The sequence below is a fragment of the Archocentrus centrarchus genome, chromosome 22 (genome assembly GCF_007364275.1).
Source record: "Archocentrus centrarchus isolate MPI-CPG fArcCen1 chromosome 22, fArcCen1, whole genome shotgun sequence".
NCBI classification, from domain to species: domain Eukaryota; kingdom Metazoa; phylum Chordata; class Actinopteri; order Cichliformes; family Cichlidae; genus Archocentrus; species Archocentrus centrarchus.
In genome coordinates, this window is record NC_044367.1 from 11,957,733 (window position 1) to 11,978,189 (window position 20,457).

The 20,457-nt window shown below is 42.6% G+C and overlaps 2 protein-coding genes across 2 annotated transcripts in view; one reads left to right on the top strand and one right to left on the bottom strand.

Annotated features, from left to right (window-relative positions):
• Nucleotides 1-351: 351 nt before the first annotated feature.
• Nucleotides 352-6,989, bottom strand: six4a (SIX homeobox 4a). Its single transcript, XM_030718795.1, has 3 exons — nucleotides 6,106-6,989; nucleotides 3,890-4,590; nucleotides 352-2,745 (listed from the first exon to the last, which is right to left on the bottom strand). Exons 1-3 carry the CDS (start codon nucleotides 6,837-6,839, stop codon nucleotides 2,132-2,134), a joined length of 2,049 nt encoding a protein of 682 aa, XP_030574655.1. The 5' UTR covers nucleotides 6,840-6,989; the 3' UTR covers nucleotides 352-2,131.
• A 1,338-nt stretch (nucleotides 6,990-8,327) lies between these two features.
• Nucleotides 8,328-20,457, top strand: part of mnat1 (MNAT1 component of CDK activating kinase) — a 33,483-nt gene continuing 21,353 nt past the window's right edge. The window contains exons 1-6 of the mRNA XM_030718798.1: nucleotides 8,328-8,526; nucleotides 14,827-14,979; nucleotides 15,363-15,436; nucleotides 17,059-17,162; nucleotides 17,393-17,533; nucleotides 18,687-18,818. Of these exons, the coding sequence (XP_030574658.1) occupies nucleotides 8,438-8,526; nucleotides 14,827-14,979; nucleotides 15,363-15,436; nucleotides 17,059-17,162; nucleotides 17,393-17,533; nucleotides 18,687-18,818 (693 nt within the window). The 5' untranslated portion in view covers nucleotides 8,328-8,437. The remainder of the gene's footprint in view (nucleotides 8,527-14,826; nucleotides 14,980-15,362; nucleotides 15,437-17,058; nucleotides 17,163-17,392; nucleotides 17,534-18,686; nucleotides 18,819-20,457) is intronic.

The window sequence follows — 20,457 nt, forward strand, 5'->3', positions numbered from 1 at the left end:
AATTACAGGGGCTGAGATGAGAAAAGGAGGCCTAATGAACTCCAGGTTGCCAGGCATGTGCAAACGATCACTGCAGGTTTGCAGAGAGCAGCACCAGGCTCGCTGGATTAAAGTGTGCCAGTTTTCCCCCTATCCTTAAAACCTGGGTGCACAGGACTCCTAAACATTGTAAGGACATGTGCTTTTTGTCTGCCATAAATGCACATTTATTACAGGCATGCTGCAACACTGAAATCTTGAGAAATGTGAGAGATAATTCAATAACTTTATCAGCCATCTTGAATCTAAATTTAGTTAGAAAGAATTAAAATGTCTGTTTTCCATTTTTATAAATATAAACTTTTATTGCAGTATGGAGATTTAGAAAAATACATTCACATAATTTCAGATAACAAACATATTTCAAACTAAGATTAAAAAAAAACCTCAACAAAGAAAAAAAAAAAGGACTATCTTTTGCCCACAACTCATTGTTGGTTTATGACATTGAAGCACTGAGGATAGTTTCACTGAAATGTCCACTCAAAAGAGAGGATCATGCCAAAAAATCCTGAAGAAAAGTGTTACTAGGCCACTAGCATGAAGATCCACTGATAAATATGTATGGTGTGAGTTGGCCGTGAGATTGAAATGTGCTGTTTATGGTCACATATGAAAGCGAGAACTCCTGCTGTGAAAAGCACTGGACACACTCAACAAACGGGCTCTGCACTCGTCTGTTTTTCCCTCAGCTGACACCCGACAAATGTGCCAGCGATGGCGATGGTGGTAAATCTCTGAAGCTGCTTTGTTACCGCCCGCACAGCAACGCGAAAGCTACAACCGAGCTTCATTTTAGTGGTAGTTACAATACTAAAAAGTACAAGGCACAAGTGTCCCAAACATGATGATGTCACGCAAAGAGAAATTATCACAATCCCTCTCTGTTTTTAAAGTGGGACAATAAAATAAACAACTATTCGTCCTCTTAGTCATGTCTAACTTCTGTCCCTTTGTTCCTTATACTTTTCAAAAGCGTACGCAATGCTCGCACCTGGCTTTACAGAAAAATATCATTCATGATCACTGACATCATGGAGACACATCAAAATGAAACATGATACAGCACGGCGTCACCACATCTAGATAACATACGATTAGCTGCAGATACCCCCTCCCAAAAAACGTGATGACCAGCATGTGAACTGACCTTTTGATCATCATTCATATACTGGTCTCACAGGTTGATGATGAGGCTTGAAATAGGAGTCATTGCTGAGAGGGTGTGCATTTGTTGAGGTGTGTCACACATGACAAAACCCCCAACATAAAGGCTGTTTAAACACATCAGCTGTATTGTCACTATGGTAGTGCAAAATGCCAAAACAGGCCAATGCCATTGTGTATTTTAAGTAGCAGAAAGGCACATTTGTCTTAAACATTTTTCCCATTTTGAACCCTCCCAGTTCATTTGGTATGAGTTAAAGCACAAAAGCTGGGTTTTTAGCAGTGATTTGTGAGGCTTTTTAGACAATCTAAAGTGCTTACTGAAGGACACTTTTTCCTAAATCAGCAGCTTTGTGTGTTTAGTGAATTATTCTCTGTATGTGTGTGCAATCCTTCAGTAAATCTGTTGCTGTTTAACCGACCATTTTCATAGAGGCTCGCTCCCTCTTCCCCCTACAGCATGACCTTTTTGGTTTGACCCAGATGACGCATTTAGTTTGGAGGAACATCCTTGTCACATGACTCAAGGCTTTCCAGCACCTGCTTCTGCTGATCAAATCCACTCAACAGGAAGTAGCAGGTGTTGTCTATAAAAATGCACATTTAGACACAGCTCAAACGCTTACAGCAACATCTTCTGTTAGCACATCACCGTCATAATGTTCCGTCTTAGGAACTGGGCTTTTAAAACAAGTCACAAGCTCTTTTTAAAAATTTTGTGACAAAATTATATAGCCCACCCACTTGGCTCCTCTCTGACTTGAGTGCATTGCAAAAGTCAAATGAATGCAAATAATTTAACATTTAAAGGAAATGAATGCTTAAAAAAAAAAAATCCACACACACGCACACAAAGGAGTAAAAAGATTCATCATATCACTGCTTGGGCGGACTTGAGTGCTTCTGCAAGGGGAGAGGTTTGAGGTTAAAGGTCAGCCATGTCCTCATCCATCTGGACTGTCTGTAGTTTGGCCAGCTCCTTCCCCTCCACGGCCTCCATCTCCCCACACATCGCCCGCACCATTTCATTCATGCTTCCTGAACCTGAGCCATCCACCTTGCTCTCTGAAAGGTTCATGTAGTTGCTGTTCATGCCGGGGCCCATCAGGTGCGAGGATGGCGCTCCTCGAACCTCGTGGCCCCCAAGGTATTCTGTGGGCTGGAGGTGATGGTTGCTCGGTTCTGTTTGAGCCATCAAGGGTGTGCTGACAGTGAGGGTGGTGTAGACCTCTGACTCTGGGCCAGATGAGCTGACGGCAGTGACCTCGGTGGTTGAGGTGGGACCTTGGCTGGAGGAAATCTCTTCTGAATTAGGGGTGGAGTAGTTGATTTGACCGCTAGGGTCCAAGTGGAGCCCATGGTGGTATGAGGAATAAACACCTCCCTCCAAAGGCTCCTTCTTGATGGATGGCTGGCCTGTATTGCCCATGCTGTAGAGGACCGTACTGTGGTGCAAAGATCCCATGGTCAGTTTGTCCTGCGGCTCGAATGAGTCGCCACTGGAGGAACTCACTGCTACATTATTCAGAGCCATTGTACCTGTGGTGATACAACAATAGATCAATACATACAGTATATCTTTCTCCAGTTTGGCTACAGTAGATCCCCTTCCCACTGCCTGATCCCCTCTTCAGGTCTTGCAGTATTATGCGTTCCATTTACAGCAGGCCTTGGCCGCAAAATTGCTGTTGTGTGTCTCACACACTTTGTGCACGTTAAGCTCGACCCCGGAGTGCCCCAGAGAACAAATGAAAAGCACTGCCAGAACTCAAGAGAAAGCTGCAATTTTCTGTTTTTTTTGTTTTTTTTAATTATTCATCCTGGTGTAGATTCTCTGTTTTATGTCAAAGTAAGTGCTGTAATGGCTTATTCCCTGTTAGTGCGTTTCATGGCCTCTGATTGTCTGAAACATATTTCCCCTCCCCTGCTCTGGACATCAAGAGCGTAATGATGATGAGTGATGGTGACTTCAGAGCTTGTTTTTATCCATCTCTGGGGTTTTAAAAGGACCACCACTTCTATATGTGTGTGTGTGTGTGTGTGTGTGTGTGTGTGTGTGTGTGTGTGTGTGTGTGTGTGTGTGTGTGTGTGTGTGCCCCTTCCATATTTCTTCTGGTCTGTGTTATGTGCACTATCAGCCCCTTGGGCTATGGCCCAAACACAGACAAGCCAATAAAGCAGCTCAGATATATTGGGTGGGTGTATTAGAGACCTGTTGACAAACCACCAGGGACATTCAAGGAGGGAAAAGAGCAACACTCACCTATTATGATGCAAGGTGATATAAAGTTATGATTTCTGTGATTATAGATTTAATTTAGGTCTTTAATCTAATAGAGCAACTGACCTGTTTTTGTACTTTTGCTGTCTTAAAAGCTGCAATAATAAGCAAGTTTGATTCATATAAAACTGAGTGTATTATTAAAATGAACTGCAAGTGGCTCTAATGTTTATCCAAATATTTATCTGCTTTATTAAACATCTTCCACTCCTTATTAAGAATTGCAAAAGGAGAATTGTTCATTGAAAAATAAAGCTATATTTGTGTCATTGCTGTCCATTCTGATTAACTCTCTTCCAAATATATTTCAGCTACACGTGACCATGTAACTTCTAAAGATAAAGAAGAAGCAAAGCATTAAAACAGAATCATCTTAAACAACAGATGATTTCATGAACCCACCTTGTTGTGTAATTGTTGAAGAAGAGGAAGCTGAAGAGAGCTGCAGAGGAGGAAGACCTACGTCGCTGTTGAGTAATGAGCTGCCATCGCTGTCAGAGACTCCACTTGGTACCTGGACCAGACTGTAGCCACCCAGCTGCAGAGCGCCTGATGGGGAGCTGAATGTCAGAACGGAGGAGCCTCCGTTCTGGGCAGCCATGGTGTGAACCCCTTCCATCTTCACCTCTGCCCCCTTCACACATCCAGAGTAAGATGCATACGGCAGGGTGGACTCCTCAGCATTCCCCAGTCCTTTGTCCTGTCCCGTCTGCATCTGCATGTCCACTCCAGAGCCCCCCAGCAGCACCCCTCCAGACGGTCTCAGAGGGTTGAAAGCCAGGGGCTGGATGCCCAAATTGAGCCCATTGAAGAGGATGTTTCCAGGTGAGTGAAGGTAAGATGAGCCACCATTGTGAAATACAGTAGAGGACGTGTTACTGGTCACTAGACTTCCATTGTAGAGACCGCCACTGCTGGATCCAGGGGGCATCTTGATGTCCCCAATCTGTTGGATGACCACCCCACTGTCCAGAGGTCCTGTTTGAATAGGAAGGTTCCCATGCGTTATCACCCCATCTGAAGAATTGGAGAGAGGACGAGGAGACAGCTCCTCTTGGCCTTTACTAGACTCATCCTCTGTGCTGTGGTTTCCGTCTGATTCACTGTAGGAAAAAAAAAAGAGAAAGATTACAAATGGTGTGTAACAAAACAAAGGCGAACAAAAGGGGCATCTTTGTGTAACATTTGTATAGGTTTCTGGGAAGGAAGCGCACTATAAACACCAATACAATTAGATCATAAATTTGAATAATGGCGTTCATTTCATTTCCACCCACATTTTGCTTTTAAGCCAGAGCACACAGGGACACATTTATTGCTGGGTTATTACAGAGCTTTGAAGGCAGGCCGTGTCTCATCGAGAGCTGCATGGACAACAACCAGTCAGCGTCAACAACCATGCAGCCATTTGGCGCAATAAATTCTGGAGTGACAAAATGCCAACTCTGGTGACATGTCAGGACAAAAGGCTTAAGGCATTTATTTGTTTCCCTCTCTGATTTAGGATGTTAAATCAAAATTCTTATTTTAAGTCTTTAAGAATAAACAAGTGAAAGAATTTGAACGGCTATATTAGCAGCTATATTTTGTTTACTAGCCTCCTTTTAAAAGACTGATTAAAACAGCTGCACTGCTTCACACCCCCACTCCCCCTAATTCACACACACACACACACACACACACACACACACACACACACACACACACACACACACACACACACACACACACTTCTAGGAAAATGTAAAAGGTTATAACAAATGAAATATGAAATTTAGGAGATCTAAACATATTAAAAGTTTAAAATCAATTTTACTGGCGATTTTAAGACAACCTAGAATGGCGTGTGTGTTTGTGTGTGCGCGCGTTAGTGAGACACAGAGGGGTCACCTCCACCAGGTGTGCGTCATCTTTGTTCACACAGAGGGAAACATGAAAGAATAGCGTGCACATGTCAGTCTGTTTGTCTGTTGGATTATAACATGAAGCGCAGGAGCTGATGGAAGCTCTGAGATCCTTTCTTAGTCCAAGAGGGGAGGAAAAAAGTGATCATGAAAATGATTTATGTTCCGCTGGGTACACGCGCACCCGTAAGTGCGTTCGTGTGCGCGCGCAGACACACACACAGATAAGATATTAACCTTTTAAGTCATCTTTTGAACTCTCATTAAAGTTACCCACTCCTCGCGTCTGATCACTGAAATCACTGAAGTGTGTATTTTGTTGTTTCCATGCCTCTTAGCACCAACGAACTTGAAACCGGATCTCTGTGGCAACAGCTTCATATTTCAAAACATTAAAAGCGTGCTCCAAACCCTTTTACAAATACATTTTTTATTTCTGAACTATGACTAGTTAATTATTTAAATTGTTAGCTCTTAAAAAGCGCGGCCGGCAGGAGATTATGAGAATACACTCAGTATTGTCAGTCACTGAACTTAATGCGAATGGTTGCATAATACAGGCGCTTTTCCATTAAAAAAACTTCTAAATACTTTGTTCAAGTCAATTGGAGTTCAATTTAAAGCGCCTTTTGCACACAGAACCTTCATAATGAATTTTATTCTCTGTTTAATAAGATTAAAAAATTCTGTGACGTGCTCCTTTTGTTGCCTTACCTTTTTGATTGTGCTTCCGACGGGTTTCTGTCTCTCTGTCTCCTGTTTTTGAACCAGTTGCTGACCTGGGTCAAGGAGAGTCCGGTTATCTTGGCGAGATTTCTTTTCTCGGCTGGAGACGGGTACCTGTTTTGATTGTACAGATCTTTCAATGCGTTTCGGGACCTCTCCTTGAAACAATAAACAGTCTCTTCTCCGTCCCAGATAGTCCTGGGGAGAGGGTACTTTCTCCGGATTCGGTACTTGTCCACAGCGCCCAGGGGTCTCCCTCGCGCCTTTTCCGCCTCAGTGTACCGGGCTTTGTACCATAGATCTTGCAGAAAGGTGTGGTTGGACGGACTGAAACTGTGGTTCTCCAAAATACTGTAGAGCTCCTGATACCGCGCCTGATGGAAAGCAACGAGGGCTTGGGCTTTTAGGATGCTTTCGTTGCCGCGTAGCAGGTCACTCTGTGGCAGGGACCACAGAAACCTGGCCAGCCGGTCCACATTGCCTCCCTGCTGCAGTGCCTCGCAGACACACGCCACTTGCTCCGGGGAGAAAGCCAGAGAGGAAGCGGCACTCACCAGCAGCTCAGTGCGCACCGCGTCAGTATTGGGAGTCGTGCGCTCCATGGGCAACTCCGCCGCGTCCAGCGCCACCAGCTTGATGCACTCCCGCGTATCCACCACCTTCACATTTTCCCTCTTGATGTCATTTGCTGTTGTGACTTCTCCGGCAGAAGAAGAAGACATTTTTTTTTTTTTTTTTTTTTGTTCAAGCCTTCCCTGGTAAAGTCACTCCTCCCAACTCGATCAGGTTACCTCCTCGCCATGCGAATGCGATCGGATATCTGACAGCAGCTGTAAGTAGATATCTCTCTCCCCTTTTCCTTCCAACGTGACTTTTACTCTGCGGGGACTGGAGCTGGAGGGAGACACGCTGGGGTCTATCTACAGGAGCGCCTTGCTATTGGCCGTCGAAGGACGGTAAGGGAGGAGCAAGCGGGATTCAGACGCGAACGTTTGGTTTCCAGCTGTCAGTCATATAACTTCCAGTAGATCGCCGTCGCTCACCTGTGCAAGGTGAGCGCTATTGTGATCGTGGGAACGGGATAACTTTGTTGTCTGTATTGTTAGGAGCTCATTTGGTTGTAGGTACGCACATAAAAGAATTTTTATTCCTATGTCATTGTCTGGGAATCCAAGCGGAAGTAATACTGGGAATAGTATCACTCACTTTATCGGATCAATCTATTTTTTCACTTTCTATGCCCTCCATTAGCTCTAACAATTTTAAAGGTTTGAAAATATTCTGTTTAAGCACAGAAGTTGCTATTCCGAGATTGCCTCTGTCAACTCTGTCAAGCAATATCAGACACCCCCCCCCCCCCAAATTATGCAACTGTAGACCCTCTCTTCAAAGAAACCACGTGTCCTGCCTCAAATGGCTCTCAAGAGTAGCTATATTTTCTCCTCTTACCCAAATCAGGTGATCTGTCTACCATTAATATAAGGTGTGGGCTATACTCTGTGAAATGAGGAAGGCAGACATCAGGTGTGACTCAAAATCTTATAGTTGTGTTCAAACATCACATCATTACTAAAATTTAACAATGACTGGTATTCACATATTGTCAATAAACCACTAAAAGTCAGGCATGGGATCAAAGAAAAACTAGTGCATCTGCTTTTTGAGCGACAACTCTTTGGAACTAAAATATTAAATCAAATCCCCCGAAGTTAATGTTTTCCCACAATGAAACATACAATAATATAGAGTATGTTATTAGTTGGTGTCCCCCAATTCATAACAAGCCAGAAACTATATGATGTCAGAAACCACAGGGAACGACATCTGGGTTGACTTTTGCTTTTTATTTGTTTCTGCTCAGAGTTACTTTAGATCATGGGCTATATATACAAGTTTTATTTTTAAATATACTAGGTTTGATTTATTTATTTTTTTCTCTCAATAGAACTTTTAGTGTTAGAGCAAATTACTCAGCTATATTTTGCATTAATTTATTTATTTTACCTCGCTTCTGCTGGGACTCCCCAGGGTCCCTTACGCGTGTGTGTGTGTGTGTGTGTGTGTGTGTGTGTGTGTGTGTGTGTGTGTGTGTGTGTGTGTGTGTGTGTGTGTGTGTGTGTCAGCATTAGTTGTCAACTCTCTTCTAAAACTGATTAAATAGGAACTACTCTTGTTAGCGCCGTTTCCCGTCGGACCTCACTCTGCGTAGCGCAGCGGTTCGCATCTTGGACAGTGACAGGAAAGCTGCAGGTTGTTGACGTGTTTTATTTATTTGTTTTCTCCTCCCGAAGCGCTTCATTTTTGCGTGGCACAGGCAGAAATGGATGATCAGGGTTGTCCGAGATGCAAAACAACCAAATACAGGAACCCGTCGCTGAAGCTGATGGTCAACGTCTGCGGACACACGCTGTGAGTACTCACACCTGACAGCTACCGGGACAGAGGAGCACAGTTTCCCAACAACACCGCGGAGTTTCTGCTTCAGACTGCTCAGAAAGACGGCAAACACAACAGAAACCCCCTCAGCCCCCTTTGGAGTAGCTATAATTTAGCATTTCAAACTATTTCTCAAGCCTTTATGGGGATGTGGATGTAAACAAAAACTCATAAGCGTCATATGCGGACGGTTTTATGAGCTAGCGCATATTTGTCTTCTAGCTATTAAAAACAGTGTTAGTGCAAACAGAAAGTATTCTTTAGAGGTGTGTTATGCCCCCTAATAGAGCTGTACAACGCAAAGCTAGGCTAACATTGTTGGTAAACATGGCGGACATTAAGTCAGTACACTGGTCGTTGTTTGCACCTTCACTGGCTATCAGGACCTCAGTTTAAAGACCTCTTTAGTCAAGCAAACCCTGAAGTTGTGGCTCGTTTTAGAAAGTACAAAAAGTTCAGGATGGCAGGGGAAAAATGTGCAAACTGTTCAGGATGGCAGGGGAAAAAGTGACTAATAATGCGGAGCATAAACATTGTGTGCTGACTATTTAACCACATATTGGGTATGATTTATTCTGAGGTTTTTTGAAAACCGAAAGGTGCCAATCCAATTTGATTTTCACTTAGTGATGCAGCATTATTACAGAAGGACTAACATCTATCTGAGTGCTCTAAAAACGAGTCTATAACTATAACCTAAGCCAATTCACACTGCAACCAAAACGTGACTTTTTCCATGTTAATCTGTAAACCTAACTACTACCTTATGCATAAACATTTTTATTTGGATGGCTCTGGATGGACGTCTGTCCATCCATGGGTCTGGTTTGATAGATTAGCCACATCTTTGGTGGAATTTGTCATTTTGGCATTGAACAGAAGATATGTTGGAAAACCAGAGCCTAAAGTAAAATATTTTATTATTATTAGAGGCAATGTTGACATGATTGGAATATGGTCAGAGGAGGAATATGTTGAAGATGGAGGAAAAGACCACAAGAGGAGAAGGACATGCAGAGGGTTGGTGTGACAGACAAGGATGATCCACTGTGGCGACCCCTAAAGGGGGCACTCGAAAGAAGATTGTTATTATCATTTACATAACATATAAAAAGAAATGGAAAGGAATGCATTATTATTCACACAGTTGTCATTGTTCTGCTACTGCTGTACAGCATCCTCATATCAGTACTTGTTAAACCTTGCTGTGCATTTTCCAGCATTTAACCTTGTCTTCTCTTTAAAAATATGGGTGTTTAAATGAAAGGGACATGTTCTCCGTGAGCATTATGCAGCAACGGTGGTAGTTTGATGAGCACATCTTTTTCGACCCTGTCTGTTTATTGACCGTGCCATCAGGAAGTGGTCGTGCTTTGTCATCAGGTCGGCAGGCTCATAACTCACTGCCTCTGATTGGATGCAGGACTACACACAGAAAATTAAAATGATTCTGCAATGAAGCAATTTGGAGAGATGTCCTAGCCCAGGTCACCTTGGATCTGTTCCTCACAGCCGGTGAGACAATGAATTTATGCATCACTTGGAAACTGCTGTACTCCCTAACCATATTAGTATTTTCATCACTGATGCCATTTGGCTTTTTTTCTTTTTGTTTGCAGCAAGTCTTACAGAATAGCTAAAAGATCTGGACCTATACTGCAGATTGAGAACGTGTTTCAGTTTCAGAGTTACCCATTTATTCATTTGTAATCAGCAGGACTCTGAAGAGAAAGTAAATAAGAAAGAATGAGAAAATCTAAGCGGTAAATGAATGCAGTTAGTTGTATAAGTTTTTGGACAGCTGTGACAGTTTTGGGATTTTGCCTCTGTGGAGTTTAAATCAAGCAGTAAAGATATTGTTGAAGTGCAGGCTTTCAGCTTTAATTCAAGGGGCTTAATAAAAGTATTGCTTAACAAGTAGGAATGCGCTGGTTGGCTCAGCAGCACCAAAAGACCTGGAAGACCACAGAAGACAACTAAAGTGGATAACTGCAAGTTCTTCCCCATGTTTAAGAAAACCCCCTTCAGATGAAACCAAGATTAACTAGTACTAGAATGGTGGGAGGAGAACAGTTTGGAGAAGGAGAGGAACATGATCCAAAGCATACCGCGTTATCTGTCAAACATGGGGGAGGCAGTGTTATGGCATGGATATGTATAGTTGATAGTGTTTATTAATGGTGTGACTGGTGATTGAAGTAGCAGAATGATTTCTGAAGTGTACAGGGCTACACTCTCTGCTCAGATTCAACTAAAACATTCTGCAAAACTCATCAGACAGTTTTTCACAGTTCAAATGGATAACGACCCAAAGCATACTCCAAAAGCAAGCCAAGATTTTCTCAAGGCAAAGAAATTAGATATGCTTCAATGGTTAAGTCAGTTACCTGATCACAAACCAATAGAGCATGCGTTTCAGTTACTGAAGACAAAACTGGATGCAGAGAGACCTATGAGCAAGCAGCAACAAGCAGTAAAGACCTGGCAACACATCTCAAGGAGGAAACAGCATTTCATGATGTTCATGGGTTCTGAACCTCAGGTGTGTGCATGTGTGTGCATGTGTGTGCGTGTGTGTGCGCGCGTGTGCGCGTGTGTGTGTGTGTGTGTGTGTGTAAAAAATAAATAAATAAATAAATAAATTATTAAACCCTCAAACTAATACATAAACATTACCACTTTTTTGGGAGATAAAGCGGGTCATCTACTAATTTAAATGTCAGTGGTTTGAGTCCCAGCATCTCCAATCCGCATGTCCTTGGCAACACCCATCTATTTGTGTGTGAGCATATTTGTGATAGGTAAATGGGTTTACAGTTGTAGCGTGAAGCCCTGTATGAATGTGTGTTGTAGTGTGGCAGAAAAGCACTTTAAATGTTCATTAAGGAAAGACAAGCTATATATAAATACCAGCCTGTTTATCATTTCACACAGGAAAAAGCAGCACAAAGCAGTTCTGTTATTCAGAATGATAATGCTAATACAACACAATCTATTCTAGTGCACAAAGTCATTTGGAGATGTTACCCTGGTCTCTGTGAAACAGTTTTCTTCAGTATCTTGTGACTGTCCATTAAAGGATTAATTGACTTACTGAGACACGGACACTAGATGAATCATGATCATAAACAGCTGAGCATAGTTGGACTCCATATAGATAAATGTAAGACTGCCTCTTCTTTGAGTGGCCAGTCCAGTCTGTGCTGACTAGCCTTCAGCGGTTGCATTATTAAGCTTCTCCATGCATCTAAATTTAAACTCCACCGCAGCACATTTTGTATCCTTGTCACCAGGGCATTTGATGTGGGTTATTTATTACCTGTACACAATGACACTGAGTCCCTGTCCTTTGGCATTTGACACTGGGCACAGGCAGGCAAAAACAGTTGTAGCTGAGGCATACAGTAGCGCTGAGATTACAGTTATAATTGTATGTTCGAGGATAATATACAGTAATAATGGTTTTTGGGTTTATTCTGGCAATCATTGAGATTTCAGGAAACAGATGGGCAAATACTTTCTCAGCTTGGTCACTTGGCTTTTCTTTAAAGTACGCTAAAACTACGCAGGTTGGCTGCAAGCTTCCAGTCTAAACAGTCATACTGTTGAGCTTTGGCGTTTTTTGACTGTGATGCTGCAGGTGTTTGAGAACGTCATAGAAGGTTGAGATTTTACACAAAGTCATCTCTGCTTAGTCTTGAATCAGTTATTGGGCTAAGATGGAAACATAACTACAGACATCACTATAACAAGCAGACAAACTCAGTCTTGTGCTGTTTTGCTTTTGCACTTTAATGCGCAAGGGACGAGGCAAAGACATAGGCAATGTCACTGAGGGAGGGAGGGTGGGGGTTGTGGTGGTAGAAGAGTCTCTTTGCTGAGCCAGGGCCCTATTTACCTTCCCCTTACCACCCCCTTCCCTGACCTGCTGACAGCTGCAGATGGGAGAGATAGGAGCCTGGAGCTCCGAGCAGGACAGGTGAGAGAGGGAGGAGTCGGGAGCGCTCAGTCAGCGACAGCAGCTTTGAAACACAGACATGGCAAGCTGCTAGAGATCTGGCCACTTAAATGCCCATTCTGTATGCTGTGCAAAGGAGTGTAGAATTGGCCAAAAAAAAAAAAATAAATTCTGGATCCTCCTTTGATTACAAATTGCAACAGGCACTCAATCTGAAAGCTGGCAAATTGATTCTAAGCGTCTCCTCCCTCCCTTTTAGACGGTCATCTCTTTGCTCTAGAGTTACACAGGATTTCCCCTTTGGAGAGTTCTGTTGTGTGGTCCATTTATTTGGGGGTGGGGGTGGGGGGCTGCAAGCTACACCCCACTCCTTGCCCTGTGTTGATGAATGGGCTCTTTGTGGGCTTGTGGAAACAAGCTGAATCCTTCCATCTACCTCCATATGGCCAGGCCTATAGATCTCCTGTAGCCTAAGGCCACAATGAACATCTGCCTCTTCCAGGGTGCACTTGAGCAGGGACTCTTCATACTCTGAAGTACCAACTGAACGGCACAGATGTTTTCGTCTGCTGTTCAGCTTTCATTTTTACATTGCTGCTTCTTGTAAGCCAAGCTGAACTGCTTGTAAGACAGTCCTCTGTAGTGCTTCCTCAGTTTATTGTATAGCTGCATGGAAAGCTTTGGTGTCACAACTCAGCAGGTTGGGCTTGTTTGACCCTTATGTGAGACGCTAGGTATAAACAGCCAAACTCCATGGCTCTGCAGTTTCTCCTTTAACTGCTTTTTTTTTTGCTTTTAATCTTGCTGATGAAGTGAAATGTCTTGCAATATGACTTTGTCATGATTGTTCTAATAGACTCCATCCCTGGAGAACTTTTGACTTGACACCAGTGCCTCATGCCTAGCATTTGACTTTTGGGAAGAAATGACTCAACCATACCATCAGTGACGTGTGGCGAAAAGAAGTCTCTTTCATCTCAGCTTTGTTATACTTTATTATGAAAACTGTCAATGGTCAAAAGCAGCAATTTGGAAACCAGATGTCCTTTTTTTTTTTTTTTTTTGTTGTGGTGGTCACAAGCAGGAAGGTGGATTCATGTTGAAATAAGGCTCCACAGAGACCTAATTAAAAGAGTGTACTGTGCAAACGTTTATCCAGGCTCTCCGCCCCATCAGGGGAGATAAAGGAACATTCCCATTGTCTTCGGTGTCCACTACTCACTTGAGTGTGACTGATGGGTAAACGCCTACCTGCATAAAGGTGTGATTGATGGCTAAGCACAGAATTGTGCCCTCAGGTAGGTCTGCTGATTGGTTACCATGGAGTTTGCAGTCAGGGTGCATGAAGTTCCTGTTTTGACCTGTTTTTTTTGTTTTTTTTAAAACCTGAAATTGTTTCTACCTTTTGTTTAAAGGCATGCTCTTTACTGCAGAGATGTGATTCATTGTTGCTTATATGAGGAACTAAAGGCCACCTGAAAAACTCATCATGACTTTTCTGTGCTGCTACATATTTTGCCTTGGAAAGACATAGCCATTTAACAGATTTATAGCAAATACTTTGATCAGCAACAGCCTAGATTTCCACGGTATTTAACATTGTGGTTTATTATACTGCAGCCTCCTTTCATTTAGGCACCATGTCAGGAATAATAAGAAAAGGGGGGAAAGGTTGAAATGGCATGTGGATACCTACTTTTTTAAAAGATAGAAAATATTTCAGATTTATTAAACACTTTAGTTCAAATTACAGTTGAGCTTAAGATTTACCAGTAAAGTGCATAAAACACAAGACACTGCTGACAGCATCTCTGTGGCTGTCCCAAATTACATAAGACTCAGCCCGTTCTTATCATGATAAAACTACACTGTGAATTACCGAGCTGGATTTTATCATATTATGCAACGTGGCAAAATGACTGAGGTCTGTTGAAATAACAATAAAGCAAATGTTTTTCCAGCGCAGACAGACGCTCCACTGATGGGGTGTCGGAGTAATTTCCTCCTCTCTGAGAGTGAGACGGAGCCTAATCGACATTCCTAGCATAATCCCAGCCATCTTTGAGCACTCAGAGGAAATATTCATATGCCCCATTATCACCCATTGTGCATGATTATGGTTTACAGACATTAAAAAAACCACACACAAATGCAAATTTGCTTTATTTTGAGGAAAATCATATTTTGGCAGCCACATAGGCCCACACGTGCATGCTTACAACTGACTCTCAGAGGTGCCCGAGGAGGGTCACCTCTGAAAATATTTAGCTTAGCTGGGCGGTTAATACCCGTTTTTGTTGTCCTGTCCCGCACAGATGCGAGAACTGTGTCGAGATGCTGTTTGTGCGTGGCTCGGGCAACTGTGTGCAGTGCGACACGCCCTTGAGGAAGAGCAACTTCCGCGTGCAGCTCTTTGAAGACCCGACAGTAGACAAGGAGGTGGAGATTCGCAAGAAAGTGCTGAAGATGTGAGTGAGGGCGACTGTGAGGGTGAGGGGTGCGGTTCTTAGTGTTTGTGTGTCATCCCATGCCTCCTCCCACTTTTTAAGCTACCTTTGTCTTTCTCATTATACTGTTTGTTTTGTAGACAATGCATCTCCCTGGGGGGGCTCAAACGGGAAGGCTCTTTCTCTGCCAGATTTTTACTTCTCGGCCCCTCCCTGCCTTCTCTTTCTTCCCTGTTATCTGTTCTTTAATAGCCCCTTAATTGACATCTAATGTGCGCCTATTAGGCAGGATACAGACATGGTATTATAAAATGGTTGATTTAATGGAAGCTATTAATGTCAGTGCATATTTGCTCTCACCAGGTTTTACTTTTTGCATCACCGCTTCTCCTGTTTCTTTGCAGTTACAACAAGAGAGATTTTGACTTCCCCAGCCTGAGAGAATACAACGATTATCTGGAGCAAGTGGAGGACGTTGGTAGGAGCATCAGCTTGGAAGCTTCATGCTGAGACTAGTTTAATGATTTCTCCTTGACTTTGGCTTCACAAGGGGATGTTTTACAGGCATTAGTGCCAGCCGGGGCCACAGATTAGGGAATAGCCCTTACGATGTTAACGCGTCTTGACTGGCATGACAGACTTTTTGCATGGCTGTATTAGGATAGCTGGAAATGGTGTGGCCAGTCAGCTTTACAGCCAACTTTTTACCAAGATTTTAAAAATAATTATAAGTGCACGTTGCCTCAAAGATCCCACAGATATCTTAAAATGAGTGCATTCAAAATAAGTTTAAATTCAGAAAATGCTGATGTCATTGTCTTAAAATAAGACTGATATTTGGCTATAGTTAAAATAAATAATTAATTTTAGTATGTAGGAAATTGTGCTTAAATTTGGCATTAAATGCTGTTAGACTCATTTTGAAATAAGATTACCCGAGATTAATAACGTATTGTACTAATCAGGAGTTCATGTTCATCAAGAAGATGTCTTGACTTTATCTGAGGGTTCAACATAACTAATGGTCCAATGGCCTGGGGTCAGAAAAAAAGTGTGTTCAGAAAGTTTATTGGTCCATCTGGACTAGTGACGGTGTTTCCACCAATGGACCCTCATTAGTTTTTTTTTTTTTTCTTATGCTCTGTTTTCACATTAGAAAACATGTTTGGACATTTGAAGAAAAGCAATCTTTCTAACTTCTCCCATCGATTGCTGGTTTATTTTACAAAACAAGGACACAACTAAATTAAGTGCATGTCTAAATTCTAAAATGAAATGCCCCAATGAGTGGAGAAAAAAAAGTGTGTGTATATATATATATATATATATATATATATATATATACACACACAAAAAGTTAGGGATATTTGGCTTTTGGGTGAAATTTCAGGACGACCCTAAAATGCATTCAAACCTTTACAGGTGAACTTAATGTGACCTTCTCTAAGCTTTTGAATGCACATGTCCAACTGTTAAATGTTTCAGAACTTTTTGCACAAGTTGCTGTTCTCTAACGAGGAGCTTAACGGCAAAATTCACAACAGGTGTTTGATCCTCGAATCGACCAATAAAAGTCCTGGTTCAGTTAGAGCTGGTGTTTAAACAGTCGTCCTCATCATGAACCAGGACATTTATTGGTTGATTCGAGGATTGATTGTTTTGTTGTCTGTCCCTGATATGAAAAGAGAAAAGAATTTGATTATTCAAATATTTTACTTACCAGTATTGGTCAGACACCTTTAAAATTCTGGTAATGTACAGATGATGTGATCTTATAAAGCTAATTGCCCCCCCCCCCCCCCCCCCCCCCCCACACACACACACACACACACACAAAAAAACAAATAAGTGAAATGTTTTAACAAACGCTGCCTGATAAGCAGTAGTGTCTTGACACACAAAAACAAGCATGCTTCCTTGATTTAAGATATAACATATACCTTTCTTTCAGTATTTCAGTTGAATAAATTTGTACTATGTTGTTATTTTGATTACAGTTTTAAATAATGGTATTGCGGATTTATACGGTGCTTCTGTGCAAAATGTGAGTTTGCAGTGGATTGATATGTTGAATAGCAGTGGATTTTCTTTTCCACGCAGTGTATAACCTGACAAACAACGTTGATGTGGAGAACACCAAGCTAAGGATGGAGCAGTACCAGAGAGAGAACAGAGATGTCATCCAGAGAAATAAGGCCAAACTTGTACGTACTTTTACGTTTTTCCCCTAATACACACATAATAACTAATAAAAACAATTATGTATTAATATAAGCACTGTGGATTTATTTATTTTGCCTGATGCTTCCTTTCTCCCAGAGGTCAGATTGTAGAATCAAATGCCACAGGGCAGTGCTACAGCTTGTGTGGATTCAGCCACATGGTCAGTAAAGTGACAGGTTCTTCCAACTTCCCGTCTCTCTCTCTTCCTCAGACACGGGAGCAGGAAGAGCTGGAGGAGCTGCTGTTGCTGGAACAGCAGAGCAATGAGCAGCGGCGACTCGAGGTGCTGCAGGAAGAGCAGAGGCAGCTACAGGCCAAGAGGAAGAACAAGCAGGCTCTGCTGGATGAACTGGTGAGATGCACACATGTTGCATGTACATATCCGTGTGGAATGACCAATCTCTGATGCAAAAAGACAAGCAAACAGCAGGTCAGATGGTCCATGTCTGATACGCACGCAGTCGGCCTGAGGGTTCATGGATGTGAGATCATTAAGAGCTTATTACCAGTCATTGTGCTGTGGACTGCATTGTTCTCATTCTGTGATTCCAAAGCCTATCGGCTCCATTGTGTTGAGCTGCGGGCTTTGGAAGTTATTGTTCTGGCAGAGTGGGCTGCTGAAGGACCATCACAGATAGCTGGCTAAGCTGTTTGTTTGTTTGTTTAAGGCACAGGGCCTGTTGACTATAGGCAGATGAGATCAGCTCTCAGCCCCCCCAGGGGAACTCTCCTGAGCTCTGACATCTGTACGGCCCTGTGGCCAATAGGCTTGCTGTTCTTACATGTGAACACACACACATACATTACATCAACAAATACATTTAGACTGCATGTTACTGTTTCCTGAAGCAGCTAACTAATCAATAAAACACATCAGTGGGAAGTTGGAGCACACGGGATTATTGTTCTTCTCTAATAAAAGATGTACTCTACTTTGTGCTCACATTTGTTATGTGCTGTTTTATTTCACTCTTGAATTCATGAGCATTGTTTCTCACATGAGTGAAATGTGTCAATTCTTACAATCAGACCAGGACTTATAGTGTGGAAACGGATTTAAATTGTTATTGGTATATTGATAAATGTCCAGAAAAACTCTAGACTGTCCCACCTTTACTGTTCACCCCATCAAAAATGTCCTACCTCTACAGTGAACAATGTGTCCAAGCTTGTGTTCTTAGATCTATGCACTTGGCAATAATCCACTGAAGAAATTGAAATGTCTGACCTTGCATTTAATGGAGGTGAAGACGGTTGCGGTGCACTTGAAGCAGCGTCCCCTGCAGCACCGCAGTTTTGCTAATGTGACTTACTAAAGTTTTGTGCCAGCTAGCCCTAAAGCACCTCGGGCCGACGGTGATCCAGTGCCACAATCATGTCCCAGTGATGGGTGGGGTGGGATGGAGGGGTTGTTTCTGTTTTCCTCTGTTCTAAATATGTTCAAATGTCAGTTTTTTTTTCCCCCTAATGAACCAGTGCGTATATTTGTTTTTTTTCATCTCCAGGAGCAGTCTCAGCTTCCTGCCACCCTCTTACTTGCACAACACAAGGTTCGTGCTGCCCAGCTTGAGACCCAGATAGAGCAGCAGAAACAGGCTGTGAAGCCCACCAATCTATTTTCAACAGGAATACATATGGTAAGTACGACACTTATATTCTAGCGTTCTGACTCTTTTCACAGTGAATGTGTGTGTTATTTGCAAAGCTATCCCTGAGTGGGAAGTACTATTGCTTATATCTCAGGCACACAGCTCTGGTTGGTGGAGACTGAGTCTTAAGATGTCCCACACAACTAGTGGGACATCAAAACTTCTGATTTCAAGGAGCTTCAGAAGAGGATGGAACCAAAAGAGCTTGTTTTTTTTGTTTTTTTTAAACAGTGAATGGAGGGGGTCCGTCATGATCCTGCATGAGCTAAATAAAGATAATTTTGTGCTGTAAATCATGTACTGGTTCTCCAGCGGAGTTCAAGAATAAAAATATGGAGCTCTCCATGAGCACAATAGGTTCCATTTAAATCCTGAGAGTCTGGAGTGTGTTCACCATGATAATCTGGGAAGCTTTTTCCCTCGCTTACAATTGTGGTTGTTTAGAACAGCTTTAAGACATTTTCCTTTCCACTGTGGTTGGGCAGCACATCATACAAACTACTACTTTTCATACAAATCCCTGCACTAAGGCTGCTTGCCTCTTAGCATGCATCCACTTGACTGAGCTTGGGTGCACCAAACTTGCATTACAAAGTTCTGCACACAAGCAACAAAGCAATGAGAGCAACATGAGCATCAATCAGGTTTTAAGAGGCAATTAATACACATAATGACATACTTCTGTCCAGTGGTGCTAAGGTGAATCGGAACTGCTGTGGTCATAGTGTGATTGTTAGTTTAGTATCAATTATAACATTACACAGATTGCTTGTTGGCAATAGGGTGGTCATATAAGTCCACACTTTCAAAAGGTGGATGGTCCTCCATGTCTGGTGCTTCTTCAGGGTGGGAATAGGCCCTTCATTCATGTCATCACATTCCTCTGGGCGGGTAGTAGGTCCCACAGAGCGAGCATGTGGGCTCAGGGCACTCTGAACTTGCAGCTTTGTGCACACCATGTCTGGAGAGAACTTCCATTTGGCTGTAGCTCAGGTTTTTCGGGTCGTTTATTTTCATTTTATTGTGATGAGATAGGCTGTGTCATCATCCCCACCCCTTTCACAGCAACCCTCATGAGGTATGGTTGTCTTCCCACAGTTCAGTGGTGCGTGGGAGAGATATCTGCTTAGTACTCACCTCAGCTCAAGCTGGAGCAAGGTTTTGACATACTTGGGTATAACCAAACTCTCTACTTTTAAAGAGAGGTCTACCTCATAAGGCAGCACTCAAAAGTATTGAACTGAGCTAAATGGAGAATTCAGTACTCTCGCTTTCACCTCCTTAATATACAGTGTGAAGTTAAAAGTTGCTGATGGAGAGAGAAACTGCATGATTATGTTGCCCTTGGCTTCGTCTGTGCATGTTTTTCCTTGCTTCTTTCTCCCATTTCTCTTCATCTTCCCATCCCTACACTCTTGATGGTGGAGCAGAGCTCTCACCATGCATCTGCTGTTGGACTTGAGACTTGAGTCAGGGGAACGTGTGGGTTTGGATTTCCCTTCACCTCAGAGTCCATAAGAATGACTTCTGTTTGACTTGGTGGGGTTTCAGCACAGAGCGGCAGATTCCTGGAGATTGCTGGAATTCATTTATCTGCTAGGTTGTGGTCCCTTGCTCCAAGCAGGGT

Bases quoted from the DNA above. Each gene is read 5' to 3' on its own strand.
- six4a (XM_030718795.1), bottom strand. From the start codon at position 6,839: ATGTCTTCTTCTTCTGCCGGAGAAGTCACAACAGCAAATGACATCAAG. The intron at 4,591-6,105 runs GTAAGGCAACAA...TTTTTCCTACAG, and splicing joins TCGGAAGCACAATCAAAAAG to TGAATCAGACGGAAACCACA. The intron at 2,746-3,889 runs GTGGGTTCATGA...GTATCACCACAG, and splicing joins TTCAACAATTACACAACAAG to GTACAATGGCTCTGAATAAT.